This window comes from Gobius niger, assembly GCF_951799975.1.
Source record: "Gobius niger genome assembly, chromosome: 6".
NCBI classification, from domain to species: domain Eukaryota; kingdom Metazoa; phylum Chordata; class Actinopteri; order Gobiiformes; family Gobiidae; genus Gobius; species Gobius niger.
In genome coordinates, this window is record NC_136857.1 from 7,776,532 (window position 1) to 7,794,784 (window position 18,253).

Sequence of the window (18,253 nt, forward strand, 5' to 3'; positions counted from 1 at the left end):
CCCGGAGAAAAGTGAAAGCCAACGCCCCGTGGCCCGTCGTCCCTCCCTCCCTCGCGCACGCAGACCAGCCACGGCAGACTTTCCGTGCAGCTCCCTTCACAGCCGAACCCGGGGATTTTTATTTTGATGCTCATCTTTATTTACATTTTTTTTTGCACATTTCAGAGCAGAAAGAAGATCAACCGACGCTGAACTTCAGAGCGACGTCCCATACAGCAGGACAAGTTTGTTCATGCGCGCGCTCTCTCGATTCTCTGACCAAAGCTACACTCGGCTACTACAACAACGCGCAATTGTAAAATCATATAGCCTCGTACATCTGCGTGAGGTTACATTATGGCTGATACTACTGCGACCAACTCCGGCGTCGGCTTTGTGGAGAAGTTAAAAAGTTACGTGAAGACCCAGAAAGGCACCATCCTCGCGGCAGAAATAGTAAGTGGAAAAATAGCGGTGCTTTTCCTCCCAATGCGCATTAGACATACTGTAAAACGCCGCATTTACTCATTACTATGACTAATTTATGTGCATGTGGTGTTGATTTTCCTCACACAAACGCTTGATGGCACTTTACTTGTTGCTCATTCATTGGCTCGTTTTATATCGATGTGTGGTTTTTTGCAGAGAAGAGCTGAGAGAATGATAGGCACGCGGTTTGTGGGCTCTCGGATCAGGCGCAGGGGGTTAAGGGTTTCCACCTGTTGTCTCCGCGTTTCACTTCTTCCCATTTGGCGCCGATGATCCAGAAGTGTCACAGTCAGAGACGCAACGAGGCGAGGGGTCAAATGGGTTAACGCTGTGAGGCGCGTGGGCGTAGCTCTCTCTGTTGATATTTGGTCCTGGTTTGTTTCTTTGGTCAGATTTAGTTCCTGCAACTGGTTTAGATGTGGTTAGTTTTTTTCAACACCTGGTTCCTTTATGGTTAACTCCTGACCTAAATAAACCCTGGTTGAACTTTGGTTGTGACCTGACAGTTAAAAATAATTCGGCCCTACAATAACTATGATTCATATAGTGCACTCATACCATTTAGAAGCAGCATCTCCCAAAATTAGTCTTTTAAAGGGGAGGTATATGCAAAATCGACTTTTTCAAGCTTTACGTCATGTTAATATGTCATTCCCTCATTTAAAACATGCCTGAAGTGTTGCCTTGGCACATTCACGTATTTTTGAGTAATCTGTAAAAACTCTGATGGCGGCCATTTTAGGGATAGGTTTGCCTGAGTCCTCCCAGGAACGCCCCCACCTCCTGGAGACGCCTCCGAGCTTTTGTCACCTCAGCAGAGTAACCGACCACTGCTCCTCACCCACTGATGCCACAGGCTGCGTCTGAAACCATCAAATTATAGCCTCTAAGCATTAACACTAGCAACTAACTCCTTAACCTTTCATGGGGTCGACTGTTAGATCTGTGCAGTTAGTGAACTAGAACTTAAGCAGCATTTTGAAACAGGGGAAGGGGAAGTGACATCACCAACAACTGTTTTTCTTCTTCTTTAAAGTTATTGGTGGAGTGCAGGCCAAACAAAAGCGCATGTCGCCCCCTACTGTACAGTGTCCAACAACAACATAGTGTCCAAACAAAGACATTTAAGGAGAAAAGAAATCCAAATGATCCATACATTTCCCTTTAGTGTTATTTTATTTCAACAGCTGTTTCTTAAAGCTACAGTAGGAAATGATCCATATGGCTTAAGTTTCTACTAAATGAAAACAAAAGCATTTAATCCGTTTACTGAGTTTCCTCTTTAACACTGACATGTGACTGAGCTGTGGGGACGACAACATGGATTTATCACTTTTATAAAGTTTGGCTTGTGCAGAATCTTATTTTTTATAATTATTATTATTTTTATTATTAAATGTGCACCTGTCAATCAACAGTGGTTGCGCATGAATCACTCGAGGGTGGGGCCGAGGGGGGTGGGGGGTTTGGCGCAGTGGCTTGTGGGATGGCACATAGCTCCTAATCACCGGTAAGTTAGCACCAGGTCCCTATGCTAAAGTGGCTATGATAGTTAGCATCGAGGCTCCTTTTCCTAACACTGGGGCGACAGTGGCACAGATGGTAGAGAGGGTCGTCTCATGATCGGAAGGTCGGGGGTTCGAATCCCACCTCCTAAAAGTGCACATTGTCGTTGTGTCCTTGGGCAAGACACTTCACCCACATTGCCCCCAGTGTCTGCGTACATTGGTGTATGAATGAGAGTATGAACGGGTGAGTGGATCCTTGCTGTAAAGCGCTTTGAGTGCCTAATGTAGGTGGAAAAGTGCTATATAAGTTGAGACATTTCCTAACTGACAGCCCAATTCGGAAGCATCTTGTCATGGCGGACGCTGACGCACATTCGGTTTGGCGTAAGAGCTCTTACCAATCTCCTCGTTTCGGACGCAGACAGCGTGTGGAGGGGGCGTGTCTGAAAGGGTCAGAGGTTCTTAAAGAGACAGAGGCCTTTTTCAAGACATTCACTACAGCCATTTTGAGAGAGCAATTTTATACAATGCAGTTATTCTAATTTACTGCATTAACAGACCAGCAGAAGGTTTCGTCATCATTGTAGTGTGATATAGACTGGTGCTATGTGATTGAAAAAAGCATAATACCCCCTCTTTAATGTCAGGATATCATGCATAGTACAGCAACATAGTAGATTGAATTAGAATTTATTATGAAAATGATCCATGTGTGGTTCTTTCACTTCCTGGCTCAACACACAACTGCTTCCTGTGTGGTGTTTTGGTCTCCTTGATCACAAGATACACATGGGTGACTGTTTGTATTATGAGCACAGTAATAGGAAATGGCTGGCTTCATTTTACCGTAATCTTACTAACCACTGCACTTATTTACATAGTTAGTTTGACATTTTAGACAAATTAACTCGACTTTACCAAATGTGCAGCCCATTGAAGATCCTCCCATAATCTTGCTGTAAGTTTAACACTGTCTCCCACGTTTGCATAAAAACAGAAGTCTATCTCTTTTAAACCCGACGAATGAGCCGCTCCAGTAGTAGCTGTACCACCCACACTGGAGAAAAAAAATTCAAGGTTATGTGTGAAGTTTACCCCCAAACAAAGAATGCAGGCATGACTTTGAGAGACTTTGAGAGAAGTCAGTGTTCGTGCCCGACAGTTAGAAGGTCCCGGGTTAGATTCTGGGCCAGGTGTTTTTGTGTTCTGCCCATTTCTGTGTAGGCTTCCTCAGGGTCCAATACACTGAAGACATGTACGAAGGAGATTCTGAATCTCAGTGGGACCTTCCTGGTTACCATCCATGACTTATACAGGAATGATATCAGGCAATTTATCTGACCTACATACAGTAAATTAACAGGTCTGAGAACATAACAGGAAAGTGACTGTCATTACTGCATGTTTATGGCTTTAATCAGTGTGACCATAATGTCACTCCCAGCACTGAGTATGTAGCCCAACCTCTATCACGCCTAACAGGGGAAATGGGAAGTCCATATGTCCAAAGGCTAAAACCCCAATGCATTTCAACTCACATTTTTCATGTCTCGACACTCCCAAGATGTAAAATTCTCTGATATTACTTAGCTTGACTGACTTCTGTGCAGGAGCATGACTGGTCTTGAAGATGAATTGAAAACAGTTGTCAGGCCACACACCCATTTAGTGCACATTTGTTTGCACTGCAATAAGTTTGGGTGAGTCACACACTCTGCTGTGCTGTTCTACTCAAACTTTGGCCAATATGAACACATGTTAAGGAACAACTCCAAAATATCACAATAATATGAAATCCTTTACATTTAAAGTGACTTTGGCAGGTTTTCATGTTATCACTTAATTTGATAGTATCAGTCATAGCTTTACTTTGAAGATAACACAGTCAATTTCTTGTTCTAAAGCATTAGTCACACAAAGGGAAAGATAGAAAACCATGCTGTGCCTCGCTCATGGCCCGTTGATACCGTAGCCTTCTTATGCTACATCCAGTGCCCAATTTCTAATGAGAAAAAAAAGGTTATTACAAAACGTACCAAACCAGAGAAAACCTAGTAAAGAATTTAGCTAAATCTATATGATAATAATGCATATATTGCACTATTCTAGAGCAAAAATGCTTTAAATTGCATTATTCATGCACTAGACCAGGGGTGTCCAAACCTTTTTCATCGAGGGCCGCATATCGGAAGTGTATACAGTGTGAAGGGCCAAAGATCGGTGGTCAGTGTAGTGAAACATTCACCCGGGTGCATTTGAGAGAGGTTCAAACTGTGCCCCACACCTTCATTTAGGCTTGTTGTTCTAATTGAGTGGAATAATGAAAGGTCTGAGTGCCACATTTGGGCCTGGGCTGGACTTAGACGCTAGTGGTGGCATGCCACAGCTGCCCTGGGGTAGACAGATGGACGTGAGGCTGCACCATCAGCCTCTCTGACACCCACAAACCCCTCAACTCGCCACATTCACACAGGAAGGTGAAGTTAGAGTCTACAACCGAGGGAGACGGGATTCGAACTTTTGGTTATAAGTCGATCTGCGCTACCATCTGAGCCACTGTCACTGCTACTGGATATTGTGTTGACTAACTATCCTGTAAGATTAGTGGCCTGCCATATATGCACTTTGACATCTTGTATTTCTAACCAATATTATGTGACCTGCAACATTTCAGATTTTAGAGATTGGATTACCCTGAAATCATGCATCATTCTTTTGACTTTCTATTACTTAGAGGTGAAACATCCTTAATTGTAGAGCGCCCCACTACAGACGACAGATAAGAAACCCTCCTCTGCGATATTCACTGTGAGCTCTATCAATCTTCACATCTGTGTATGGCGCGGGGGAGGAAATAGTTAAAATGGGAGGGAATGCCAGCAACTCGTGTGCAAGACCTACAGTATGAGAAGATATTTCCACTTTAGCTTTGTGTGCGACGTCACTTCAGCCGCAGTTAGCTCCGAAAACCGCTGCACTATATAGGATTCCCCTTAGCAACTGTTGCTGTTTGGTGTGGCCTTATTCCACCGAGTTGCTCCTAGTCCTCCTCTCCTCAAGTTGCCTCTGCTGCCTATATATAGTCAACCATTCACAACAATTTCCCTGTAGTCATTTTCAAAAGAAGAGCTTTGTGAACTGGTCCGTCTGGCTCCAAAACGACACAGATCCTTTGCTGTGTTTGGAAGAAAGGTGTCAGGGATTTGCTTGTTTCTTGTGTGCACAGGGCTTTTTTCATCTGCGTGTCTTCAGCACAAGTTTGCGGGCCCTCAGTGAAGCCGGAATAGAGACTCTTTTGTGCACTATAAGGTCTCTGCCCCTGGACCACGCCGCTACAGAGGCGAGCCTGTGCCAGCCGCGCCAAACACATGAAGCAGTGATGTGTCTACAGTTTGTGTAAGAGTTAGGAGCCGAGAGGGGAGGGGAGGGGCCGCCGTGACAGATGTGGGCAGATGTGGGTGGGGACTGGGGGGGAAATGTGCAAGTGAAAGTATTGGTATTACTTCAAATTGACATAATAGTAGATGATGATGATGATGCTCCAACAGAATTAGAAAACTGGGTAACAGGACAAAAAGAATATGTATTTGGGGTAAAACCGTGTGTGTTATCAATGGTACGATGGTATTTTAAAGCAATAAACAGTTTACATTTATTAAAGGGACTATACTAAAAATGTTAAAATTAAGTATTTTCCTCCCCCTACATGTTCCAACAATGTTCTAATGTGTAGAATGAGCCCAGACCTGTTCACCACAACTGTCTCTAAAATCCTGCACTGTCAATCAAAAAGGTGTTACTTCGGGTCTGAAGTGCCGTCATGCATGAGCGTAATATAGAAGCTGCAGTTGCACACAAGACCTGAGGTGGCAGTAGTGAGCATAAAAATGGCAAGCTTGAATCTAGTCCCTTTAAAGGAATAGGCCACCGTTTTTACATACTGAGATATGTTCTTACCTTAGCTTTGACGAGTTCTTTAGGACCTGTCTGATCTTCACCCGTGCCTTCAGTCACGTAAACACAGCGCAGACGGCGTTAGCATTTAGCCTCTCCCTCTCTCCTCTATAGCTCCAAAACTGGTCAAGATAGAAGCTACCAAGCTCTTCCACTTTTTCCCTATTTAAATATGGTTACGTGAAGTGTTCCACTACAAAGTATAATTACACAAAATTAAACAATGTGGATTTCCTAAGCGGATGAAAGTGGGAACTATATTGTAAGGCGTAATAATACCAGGAGTAATTTGGCATCCGCACAGTAAAGTGAAGATTACTGCGCAGTAAAGTGAAGATTACTGCGCGGATGCCAAATTACTCCTGGTATTATTACCCTCCAGGCCTGGGACGCAGGAGACAGCTGTACACAATCTCAGACCTCCATCCCAGTTCATGAAGGGACTTTGTTTCTTCAAAAAAAATGCTTCTTTGACTCCTCTTTCAAACCAACATTTTTCGTTAACACATTTTTTTAAACTCACTGACGAAGCCTTTTGGATGAGAGGCGAAATGTTTGACACTTCAACCACAGAGTACAGAAGATGACTCAAGAACCCTCTATGAAGATGGACAACTCCTGTACAACTGAGAGCCTACACGAGCATGTCAATGTCAACTTTATCTATACAGCATATTTAAAAACGGCCACATTTGCCCAAAGTGCTGTACAATAAACATTATAAAGTGCAATTAATGAATCAAAACAGTAAATATACAACATGAAATAATACATAAGACCTGCTCATGTTGAAGGCCAGCGTAAAAAGAAGTGTTTTCAACAAAGACTTAAAAACATCAGGAGACTGGGCCATTTTAACACTTGGGGGAAGGCTGTTCGAGTCTCGGAGCCGCAACGGCATAAGCCCGCCCTCCTCTGCTAATAGTATATATGCTAAATATAGTATTTATACGTGGAAACGGGACAAACACATAGCCCCAGCCCTCAACCAGTGTAAAGACTGGATTACGAGGCAACATTATTAGTATTTTCCTGCTGCAACACTCATTATCCCTTGTTATCAACAGTTACCGTGCTTCTTGTGCTATTTCAAATTGAGTTAACCTGTTATTGCTGTGCTCTACAGTGAAGTGTAACCGAGAAATTTAAGTTACCTCTGGAGGTTTAAGCCTTGAGTGACCGTAAGGCTGTTACATCATGAGAGTATCATTGGTCCTGGTCATTTGACACTGCTCTAAACTGGTTTGACAAAATGCGCTGAATGCAGGGGTTCTCAAAGTGTGGGGCAGAGATTTACACTCGCTGGAATGCCGTACAAATGTTACCAAGGATACTGGTACTCTGCCTCATTCCCTCCGTCCAGGAAAAGGTGCTATTTAGGGGCCAGAGCAAAGCAGGGACACACCCTTCTATACTATCGCCCAGTGGCTCAAGCTATCCATGAGTCCGAATTTTATAAGATGATGATACGTGATGCAGTTTACAAATAAGACCTTCCAAATGTAGTCCTGTTGTTTGTAGATCCTCCGAGACCTCGATGCTGTACATAGCCAGCATTCCCCCTCAACCCAAACACAAAAACATCAGCGCAGTTAACCCACTCAGTGTCGTATGTTCCGCTGCATTTGACTCTTATTTGAAGTTTCCACTCCTTCATCGCTGTCACGTGCCCTTGTTGACTGGAATCATCTACCCACAGTTTGACAGCTACAACAAAAGAGGTATTGAAAAAAATGACTGATAGTATTTCTGAGCCGTGGGCTGCGTTTCTTCTCTCGGCACTGGCAGCATTTCAGTGGAGCGGACTGAAGAGAACACCAGCGTACTTTTTCCCTCATATGGAAAAATATGGTCATGGAGAAACAAAACTTATGTAAAACCTCACATTTCGTATGACAAATTTAAGCCTGCCCTGTCAGAATAACACATTAAGAATATCGGATTTGATTTCTTGCGGTAGCTGCATCAGGATATGTTAAATATTCTCGTCCAGAAGTCAATATAGTAATGATTGGGACTGGCCTTTTATTAATGCCCTTTACTACATACACTTGACAGTAAAGATAGCAGCTTATATCACCGGCTAGAGAACAATAGTGCTATTGTTATTGAGTAATATATTGAGAGCACAGAGTATTGTGCTCATGTGAACTGAGATGTTTTATTCTCTTAGAGGCAACATGTACTTGTCATACAAACTCTTTTATCAGGTTATTTAAAGTAGCACTAAGGGGAGGAATTTCAAGGCCTTGTGCCACTGTTGAGTCTCAAACTTGTGGTATTTTTGGACATTGTTGCTTACGTGCAGGCCGAACAACACACTGTAAAGGGACTATACAGAGTTTAAAAATGTTATGTAAAAAATATGTATTTTCATCCCCCTTCATCAGGGTTAGGCAAGTTTGCGTCATGAGGGCCGATTTTCATCATTGCCAAAACACCCAAAGGCTGAACCTCAACATTGTAGCCGAAAGTAAAGAACTATTTTCTGCAAAGGCCAATGTTTTATATCAGTGGTTCCCAAGTGGCTTTGGGACCCACCATCGCCCTCAAGCCAAGGACCCAAATAAAACTGTAATTTGTCATATATCGTGTAAAATATTGTATTTTCCACGCAAGGTTTTGTTGAACAAGCAGTAGATATCCCTTTAACACTGACATTATGATCAAAACAACCCAATAACATTCATTTTACACAATTGGTGTTTTCCATGCAGTTTCAGATGGAAAATATATTAAAAAAAGTTCCCTATAGACTTCGCGACCCACTGAAAATGGTTCAGTGACCCACTTTTGGGTCCTGACCCACCAGTAGAGAATCACTGTTTAACATTATATATGACCAAGCAGGATGTTCCGACTGGGCATTTTTATAATACTGATACTATTTCTCGCATTTTAACAGTACTTTAACAGGTATTTGATCTCTTATTTGCATATTAATATTTCTCAAAATCTTCTTGGGGGCCAGAGGCAATGGGCGCTGGCTGCTCTAGACTAGGCTAGATATTCCTCCTGAGATAATGCTGGGTTAGTCACAATTTATGAAACCAGGCTGGTTTTCGTAATATGAATTTTTGAAATCTCGTACTTAATGAGGGTCGGACTGTTATAGGGCTGAAACAACTAATCGATTAATCGACAACTAATCGATTACTAAAATAGTTGTCAACTATTCCAGTAATCGATTAATTGTTTTCTAGTAAACACAGACTAAAATTGAGCAAAAACGACATGACAATTATGTATTTTGGATGAAAACCTACTTTGTTTTTTGAAGGTAGGGTCTGCAGTGTTTTGTACATCATAAATTTCATAAGTATCTGTCTTTGTCTCGTCCAATCAGAAAGCAGAATTAGCATAAAGAGCATAAAGAACGTTTACTTTAAGTTTACTCCATCCACGTGTCCTCAAGCGGTGCCACTTTCGCTTTATGTGATAAAAAAATTGAAAAAAATGCAATTTCCATGCACCTTTCACAGCCAAGCGATTAATTGATTAATCGGAAAAATAATCGGTCGATTAATCGATTACCAAAATAATCGTTAGTTGCAGCCCTAGAGCATTGGAGCAGCACGAGCTATACGCCACGCAAGGGCCGAGTCTACGGTGAAGATCCCGCCCTTATGTCCTTTTTAGGAACATGCTTCGTCAGAGCTGGGGAAGAGGAGTCTGTAAATCCTCCATGAATTCCCCCTCGACCGTGGTCATTATGGTAAACGGTGAGGAGTGAGGAGAAGACGTCCATTAATATATACAGTCTATGGCCAGAGGTTCTGTGCTGGAGGGCCGCATTTGGCCCCTGGGCCTGACATTGCCTACCCCTGCCCTACATGTTCCAGCCATGTCCTAATGTGTAGAATGAGCCCAGACCTGTTCAACACAACTGCCTCTAAAATCCTGCACTGTCACTCAAAAAGATGTTACTTCGGGTCCAAAGTCACGTCATGCACGAGCTTAATATAGAAGCTGCAGTTACACGTATGACCTGAGGTGGCAGTAGTGAGTAGAAAATGGCCAACTTGCATCTCGCCCCTTTTAAGCATGATGTACCAGTGCATTTGTGGCAATGTTGGCGACCTTTTCTTGTAGTTTTGGAGACTTCCTGACCCCAAGGCCCAACTAACGTCTGCCATTCTCCAGCAATGATTCATGAAGGTTTTTTAGGGCAAGTTGAATCATCCTGTTGTAGCTCGTTAGCACTGGGCATTTTGCTGGGCTGCCTCTGAGCACAACCAGTTTACCTTTGTCTTAATTTTGGACGGAAACAAGTCCTTTACAATGGCCTAAAAGTGCGCTTAAAAAGTAAAGACACATTTGTGAGTTACACTGCATTTTAGACTGTGTTAGCAGGGGGGAAAAAAGTGAATTTCTGCGTGATGGAATAAACTAATCTAATAAAGTGACCATGTGTTTAATGTCCTGCGTTTATCTAATTTGTGTTTTTCTTCCTCTCCAGTTGCTGAGTTTTATCATCATCATCTGTTATGCTGCGTCCGTCTACACTGGATATTCCGCTTTGGCGATCGTTGAGATGATTATTGCCATAATCTTCTTTGTGGTCTTCATGATGGAGCTGGACAAACAGTTCGCCATTGTCAACTGGCTCTGGAGCGTGAGTTAATTTTCTTCTGAAGTTAAAGTTGAAATTGGAGGTGCAGTTGGTGTTGAAGTGGTTAACGCTGCTGCCATCACATTGCAGCGCCGCGGATTCGAATCTCGGCGTTGACAATTTCATCTTTTCGCTTCAGATGTTCAAAATATTAATAACAATATTTGAAAAATTGGTTCCTTCTTAGTATTGTCTTTGTTTATACTGCATATTAAGTTGTATTCAATCAAAGAAAAAAAAAAAGAAAATTGAAGAATCACATGCATTTAGTTAGAGGTCAGCTAAACAGCCGGATTACACCTCAACAAACAAAAAGGGAAATGTTGAGGGAATTTCATAAGTAACTTCAGCATTTTTCACACGCCATTTCTTCTGCCTGTTGCTCACTGATGTCGGGCTTCTCCTTTTGTGCAGGACTTTTTCCGGGCGATCATCGGTGCTATCCTGTACATCATTACGTCTCTGATCTGTGTGATCGGGGGAGCTGGGGACGGTGCCAGGATCGCAGGAGGGGTCGGTTTCACTGCTGTCACTTTTAATGAAAACGATAATCATGCTTTACACCTAGATAAAGGGCATGTTACTGGTCCACCAATTCAGATCAACTTTATTTACAAAGCAAACAGCCAAAGCTCATCAAAGTGCTGAGTAGTCAAAGAATAAGTATGAAGTAAAACAATACCGTACAAAAATTACAATTCAAACAATTATTAACGATGCCAAATGTCTCATGAATTGGTACCAAAAGCAAGAGAGAACAAGTGCATTTAACTAAAGGTAGACCATTCCATAACTGGGGCCCAATCACAGAAAAGGCCCTATCACCTCTCATCTTAAAGGGACTATGCAGAGTTTAAAAATGCTAAAATTATGTATTTTCCTCCCCATACATGTTACAGCAATGTCCTAATGTGTAGAATGAGCTCAGGTCTGTTCACAACTGCCTCTAAAAATCCTGCACTGTCACTCAAAAAGGTGTTAATTCGGGTCTGAAGTGCCGTCATGCACGAGCTTCATATAGAAGGTGCAGTAACACATATGACCTGAGGTGGCAGTAGTGAGTATAAAATGGCCAACCTGCATCTAGCCCCTTTAAGCCTAGCACCCTGCCATCATGCAAGCTTTTAAAAAGAATCAGCAAGAATGTAAAGCGTATTCTAGAGGAAGATTTGAGAACAGAAGTGATGTGGTCCCTGCGCTTCTTCTTAACTAACACGGACACTGACTGGTTTATCCCATCAGTGATTGATCTACATCGCATTTACAGGGTGTACTCACAGCACCAGACAACAGGGGGCAGTGTCTTAACGTTTGATAGAAACATGAAGTAGTCCTTAATTATTAGCTGTTCTTATACTTGGGAAAGGGCAACCGGAGAGATGTGTATACTTTGTATGGCTGGGCGATAAATCGAATTAATTCAATTAATTCATTCTTTTAAACGCAGACGATTTGGAAAATGGCTAAAGAGTAAAATCGAGTCCGCCGCTCCATGTCCGCCTGACGTGCGGCCAATTTAGCAGCGTTTTAGACGCTCTGTAGCGAAATGCGGAGAAGCGGCGACTTTCTGCCGATTTCTGTTGCTTCACAAAGGCTGCGTGTTGTGTTTTAAGAGGATGCGCTGGAGTTTTCCTTCGCCAAAACAGACTTTCCCCCGGTCTGCTCCTGTGGCTTTCTCGCACTCTGCTCTGAGCGGACCATTTAACTCCGCCCCTTTCCCTTGAGTCTCCATGGAGACGGTTGTCAATCACAGCAGAGGCATGAAGACGAGAAAACTCCATGGCTTATTAAGAAGCTTTACTTTTGAAAGCAGACGAGGAATATTTTAGAAATAAATATGTTTTTAAATAAAGGGTTATCTTATCTTAATGGGCCTAATTGTAGCTACATTATGAAGTATTAATGAGCAGGACTCTGAGCAGTTTTCTTCAAATTACAGATCAGGAGACCTTTTTAAGTTTATATACAAGAAAATCGATTAAAATCGTCATTGAGTAAAAAAAAATCTAGATTTTATTTTTTGGCCATCTCGCCCAACCCTAATTACTGTATGGCCCGAGCTCAGAGCTGTTTAGTTTGAGTGTAACTGGCTCAGCGTAAACGAGAATTGGGACTATGAAGAATGTAAATACCAGCATTTGATCAGATGAGCGAGAGGAAGCTTCTGTGAAGAAAGATAAAACGTCCTGAACTAAAAAAAAACACATGTCAAAATGACAACTTTCTATCATGGAAAGCTCCTATGACTGAGCGTTCACTCCAACATAGAGGTCTACACTATATGTAAAGAAATGGCTTGTAATGATAAATAATTTCAAAGATTAATTTCGATGCAAGCTTTACAATTGTGAAGAGTAAGACAAATGAATCATGCACTTCCTTCCTTCCTGACGCTTCTGATTGGTCAGTAGTTTTTAGAGAATGTGTGTAACCCACTTGAGGAAGTTGCAGTGGTTTGAGTGGTTGTGAAATGACTTGTGGGCACATGGCCAAAAAGAAATGTGGGTGCTGTTTGAGGGGTTAATAATACAAACCAGGCTAATGTATGTTACTCTGGCTACAGTAACATACAGTATAAGTATAGATTATTGACGGTGTCAGTTCCTGCTCTCAGTCCTCCAGCTTAATCTAAAATCAAGATTACTATATTTTGTTTCCATTTACATGTTTTTGTTTTAATCAGAGTGATGCAAAATAACATTGTTGTTCTGTATCTAGTGATGTAGAACAGAATATTAAACCACTGAGAGGTAAATTGACCAGAAAAGTCTAAACCAGTGAAATAATGCTTTGAATCTGGTAAATATTCACCCTTTGGGGTAACACTTAAGAATATGGCCCGGTTAGTCCATGGTACTTACAGTGGTAATTACTAGAAATTTTGTGGCACAACTTAAGTAATAGTAGTGGTGCCTTTAGGTACTTATAGTGGTAGTTACTAGTAGTTATGTGGTACATCTATGGTACTTATTGTGGTAATCCAAGGACACTACTGCAGCAATTCCTCAGTAGTAAATGTGGTACTTCTAGACAGGGCCGTAGCCAGGATGTAAAAAACAGTGAGGTCCGGATAATTCTTTAAAGCGGGGGGTCTGGGGGTCCTCCCCCAGGAATTTTTTAAAGATTCAGATGTAATTTCCTGTATTTTAAGTGATCAAAAACACGTTTGTCTCATCCTTAAGCTGTTTTCAAAAATGGCTTTTTGTTGCACCGTTTGGGACCAGGAGCCTGAGTAGTAGTAGTGAGTGAGTGGACGGTGGTCGGACATGCAGATGGTGCAGACTGGCCTCACTTCCATCAGTCGACCCAAGGGCAGCGGGTGCAGCCGTGCACCCCCTGAAGTTTTAGGTGACGAGTCACATACCCCCCACTTTGGCATGATGAATATCACAAAATAAAATATCTATTTAATGTCTATTTCATCCATTATTACTGTGAAGCAGGTTTTCCAAACAGTTTTGCTCGCCTGAGTGAGAGGCAATAAGAATGTCTTGTCCTAAATAAACACTAAAATATTAAATGAAAATGTCAGTTTTTAATTGTTGTGAAAACGAGGCTGTGGGTGTGAACGGGTAAAGCTGAGTGTTTTGCTTTGGCTCATTCTGAACATCAGACTCTTGTTTGGACACTGCGCTCTGGCCCCGCCCCCTCTGTGTCGCCCTCACTGTCAAACCACTGGAGCTACAAAGGTGAATGCGCTGGTTTAAGCTCTCATTAAAGCGAAGATCATTTATACGCAGGACATTCTTTGCATGAGACAGAAACAAAGTGAGCAGCAGAGGAGGAGGCGATGATGAGGCACAGACGCTTCTCCTTCTCCTCTCGCTCCTCGGATCAGAATGAGGAAAACTGTTAGAAATCGGAGTCACCGTCAGTCTGACGGCGCACTGGCTCCTCTCTCTTTATGACAGAGAGCAAAGAAACTGCATCTCGATCAAACTTTGGCGCGGTTCATGCTAAAGGCGCTGCTGTTGTAGTGAGGCTGACGCACAGCCGCGCCCCCGCCCCCGCCGAGTTTTACGCACTCGGGTCCAAAGCAGCTCATGAGGTTCGGTTTTAGAGTGAGACACATTTAGGTTCAGAACAAGCTCATCCACGTCTGAATTAGAGGCTCTTCCGCCTGTAGAAGCGCGTGTTTACAACATTCATTTGCGCAGGATTCAATGTGTAAAAAAAAAGAAAAAAAAAGCTAAAATTTTACCGAGGTCCGGACCTCGGTGACCTCAATGGTAGATACGGCCATGCTTCTAGATACATCCAGAGGTCATTTCTAGAAATAATTTTTGATTTAGTTAGGATTGTATGACTATAAAACAACATAAAGGAAACAAGTTTCTTTATTATTGATATGGAATAAGTAGCACAGAAAAGACTAGCAATACAGAGCTCACCATTTCAAAACGAATTTCAAGCTCGAGACTCGTGTGTTATGTTTTTTATAAAGTCATCGTAATCATAAGCGACAGACATATCAGTACCAGCAACTGTCGAGGACATACTACTAAAAGTACCCAGTAACTACCACTTAGGTATCTTGTAGTTTCAATTCTAAGTACCCATTACTTACCACTACCTATCTAGTACTTACATTGTTATTACATAGAAACTACCACTTTAAGTATCTAGGAATTACTACTGAAGTTCACTGTGAAGTACCACTGCAATTACCTAAACATACCTCTGTAAGTACCAGGATGTGCCATAGTAACTACATAGGAGTTACCAGGCCGTGTTCTTGGTTATTTCTTCATATTTTTGTGATTGTTAATATACTTGTATAACTGCTCAAAAGCCCCAGCAAAAGTGATTAAACACTGTGGTTTTACCTTCGTATAGGTGTTCGGTCTGATAGCTGGCCTTCTGTTCGCTTATGACACATACACCATTTACCTACGAATCAAGAGCAGCAGGCAACACACAGCGGCCTCTACTGGTGAGACGATGCTACTTCACTCAATCTATGTCTTTAACTCTGTGTTGTTTTTTACATCGTCTTTGTTTGCGTTGCAGATGACAGAGTTTAAAATGTCCGGCCGTTCCTGTATTAGGTGCTGCAGAAGATCAAAAAGGGAGGCGTTTTTCACGAATCGGAGCAAAAAGGAGATGGACAATGTAATGAACAGGTCACAGTAAAAGGTTTTAGGCGAGAGGTGGATGTTGTAACGGTGAATTGATTGCGCGGCGCTGCATGTGCCTTTTGTGTTGTACTGTAGTGGACTAAATAATGTCTAAATAATGTGTGAGGGTTTCTTCTCGCAGGTAAAACTCCATGTACCACTGACACCCGACACCATTTTTGCTATGATTTTTAATGTATTAATGAGCAGCATGGCCTTTCGCTGCAGTCTGCTGTAGAGTAGTACCTGTTGTATGCAGTTAACGGACAGATACTTTTTATTATACTGGCAATGTGTTCATGTGTCGTGATGTATTGTGGTCAGGCGATGCCATAACGCTCAAAAAACAAGTGGAAGCTACAAATTCGGTGGTAGAATTTCGGTTTCGGTTTATTTCGGTTTGGTCATTTACAAATGATTCAAAACATTCAAAACATACAAGTCAAACAATGAACACAACAAATGACCAGGCGCAGGCAGAAGCTAAAGCTTATTGTGCCTGCCCTTCACTTTTAAATCATGAATGCAGCACGTTAATGGTAATAACCATACGTTCACTTCATTTGCTTCGTACTTTTGATTTTGCAGACGCTTTGACCTGGTTCATGGTTGATATCTGTCATTTTAACAAGTGTCTCTGAACTAGGCATTTTGACAATTACAAGACAAAAGATTCTACCACATAATTCTGGCCTGTCCACATTGATGTTAAACCACACATGGGTCTCGTGCCTTTTTTCCTGTTATTGATAAACATCGAAATAGTGACTGTTTTCATATGTTATCACTTTAAACCCCTGTTTAGAACGATGTCTCAGAAAAACACATATAGGCCCTTCTCATTGTTGTCACTTTCCCAGAGTTTTAGCCGTTAATTGTTAGTTTGCCTGTGGTTTGGACCAGTGTTAATTTCGTCGACTAAAATATTTAGTCTTAATTTTAGTCAAAGTGTTATTTTTGACTACTAAAATTGGACTAAAACTAAATTAAAAGTTTTTCATGAGACTAAAACTATGACTAAAATGGCCAACTACTAAAATAAGACTAAATAAAAATGAAAGGGAGAGACTAAAATCATCCAAACTTCTATTGACCGTCTGAAAGAGCCTCAGATCATGTAAATTCACTGCTAAAGGATCAGCTCTGAGTTTTGTTCATGTGAGAGAAGCTCCATGAAGCAGAGGAACAGGATTAAATATGATTATAATGAATATTATCAATGCAAAGTCGACTAAATTCGTCTTTAATTTAGTCGACTAAAACTAGACTAAAATTAAAGATTTTTTTTTTTGACTAAAACTAGACTAAAATCAAATTACATTTTCGTCAAAAGACTAAAATAAATTAAAATATGTTGTCAAAATTAACACTGGTTTGGACAAAAAAAGCTGCTTTATCAAACACAGACATGTCGTTCGGGGAAGCTTTCATGATGGACAGTTTTGAATGTCCTCTTAAAGGGATATTTCAGGATTTTTGACATAGGGCCTCAATTCCTAGTTATCCAGAGTGTTGCTGATTTCTGGAGATATTCTTTTTTTGTAATTCATGCATTTCTTGTATTTGAAGAGTTTCGTGTCGCTAAGCTTAGGCTTGTGCATCTCTATGGTATCAGCTACACTGCATTAAAAACAGTCTGACACGCTCCACAGTGCACCTGAGGCAAATCACTTATAACACCAGACTAACCATATAAATGTCCAAAAAAATATCTCCTGAAATCAGCAACACTCTGGATACTCTGGAGAGATCTGGTAAATTCTCCATAGGCTTTCAGAGACTAGAAAGTCAATAGCACTGCATGAAAAACATTGAAGCGTGACGGCATGTGAAACGGGCTTATTGGTGATACTTTTTCAGCTACACATTTCATTTTTTTTTTTTGCATTTACACAGCTATGGACCCTCTGTCATTTCAAGCACATTTTCTGGTACATTCTAATCTTTGCTCAGGTTTTGTATTATCCTATTAAAGCCACAGATTCACAACACTCATCTCCACAGTTCTGTCCTTTTTTTATTCCTTTTCTTGCCTTTTTTTTTTGGGTAGCTTTCAAACGATGAAGACGAAGGACATTTCTGCTTTTTTTTTCTTACTATTTTATAGGCTACTGTCTGTGCAGTTTGTAACATGATCTTTCAACTGAGAGTTCTTTTGGAAATAAAAAGCCATTAATGATAACAATATAGGTGCGTTGTTGCTGCTTTTTAATGTATTATGTAATGAGATGATTGATTGCACTGTTTGTGGAATGGGATGTGACTCATTTATTCCACTAGATGGCAGCAAACTGACATTTTTTGGGTATAATACTGTACTATAAAGTATTGGTATTAAATGTATGAACTTGCAGGCTCGTTTGCCAGCATTTCTGTACAAGTGAATCCTGCAAATTGTTGTGAAACGTGCCTATTAAAGGAACAGGCCACCGTTTTTCCATACTGAGATATGTTCCTCCCTGAGCTTAGTCGAGTTGATGCGAACCTGTCCGGTCTTTACACGTGCACTCAGTCACGCAAAAAGACTGAAGATCTTGTTGACATTTAGCCTCTCCTCCTCTCCTCTATGGACCCAAACAGTGGTGAAGTTGGAA

General features: G+C 41.5%; 1 protein-coding gene across 1 annotated transcript; it reads left to right on the top strand.

Moving 5' to 3' along the window:
• Nucleotides 1–283: 283 nt before the first annotated feature.
• LOC306964482 (proteolipid protein 2-like) lies at nucleotides 284–16,009 on the top strand. Its single transcript, XM_079558489.1, has 5 exons — nucleotides 284–435; nucleotides 10,390–10,545; nucleotides 10,957–11,055; nucleotides 15,379–15,475; nucleotides 15,553–16,009. The coding sequence occupies exons 1-5, from the start codon at nucleotides 337–339 to the stop codon at nucleotides 15,564–15,566; spliced, it is 465 nt and encodes a 154-aa protein (XP_079414615.1). The 5' UTR covers nucleotides 284–336; the 3' UTR covers nucleotides 15,567–16,009.
• The last annotated feature ends 2,244 nt before the right edge of the window (nucleotides 16,010–18,253 follow it).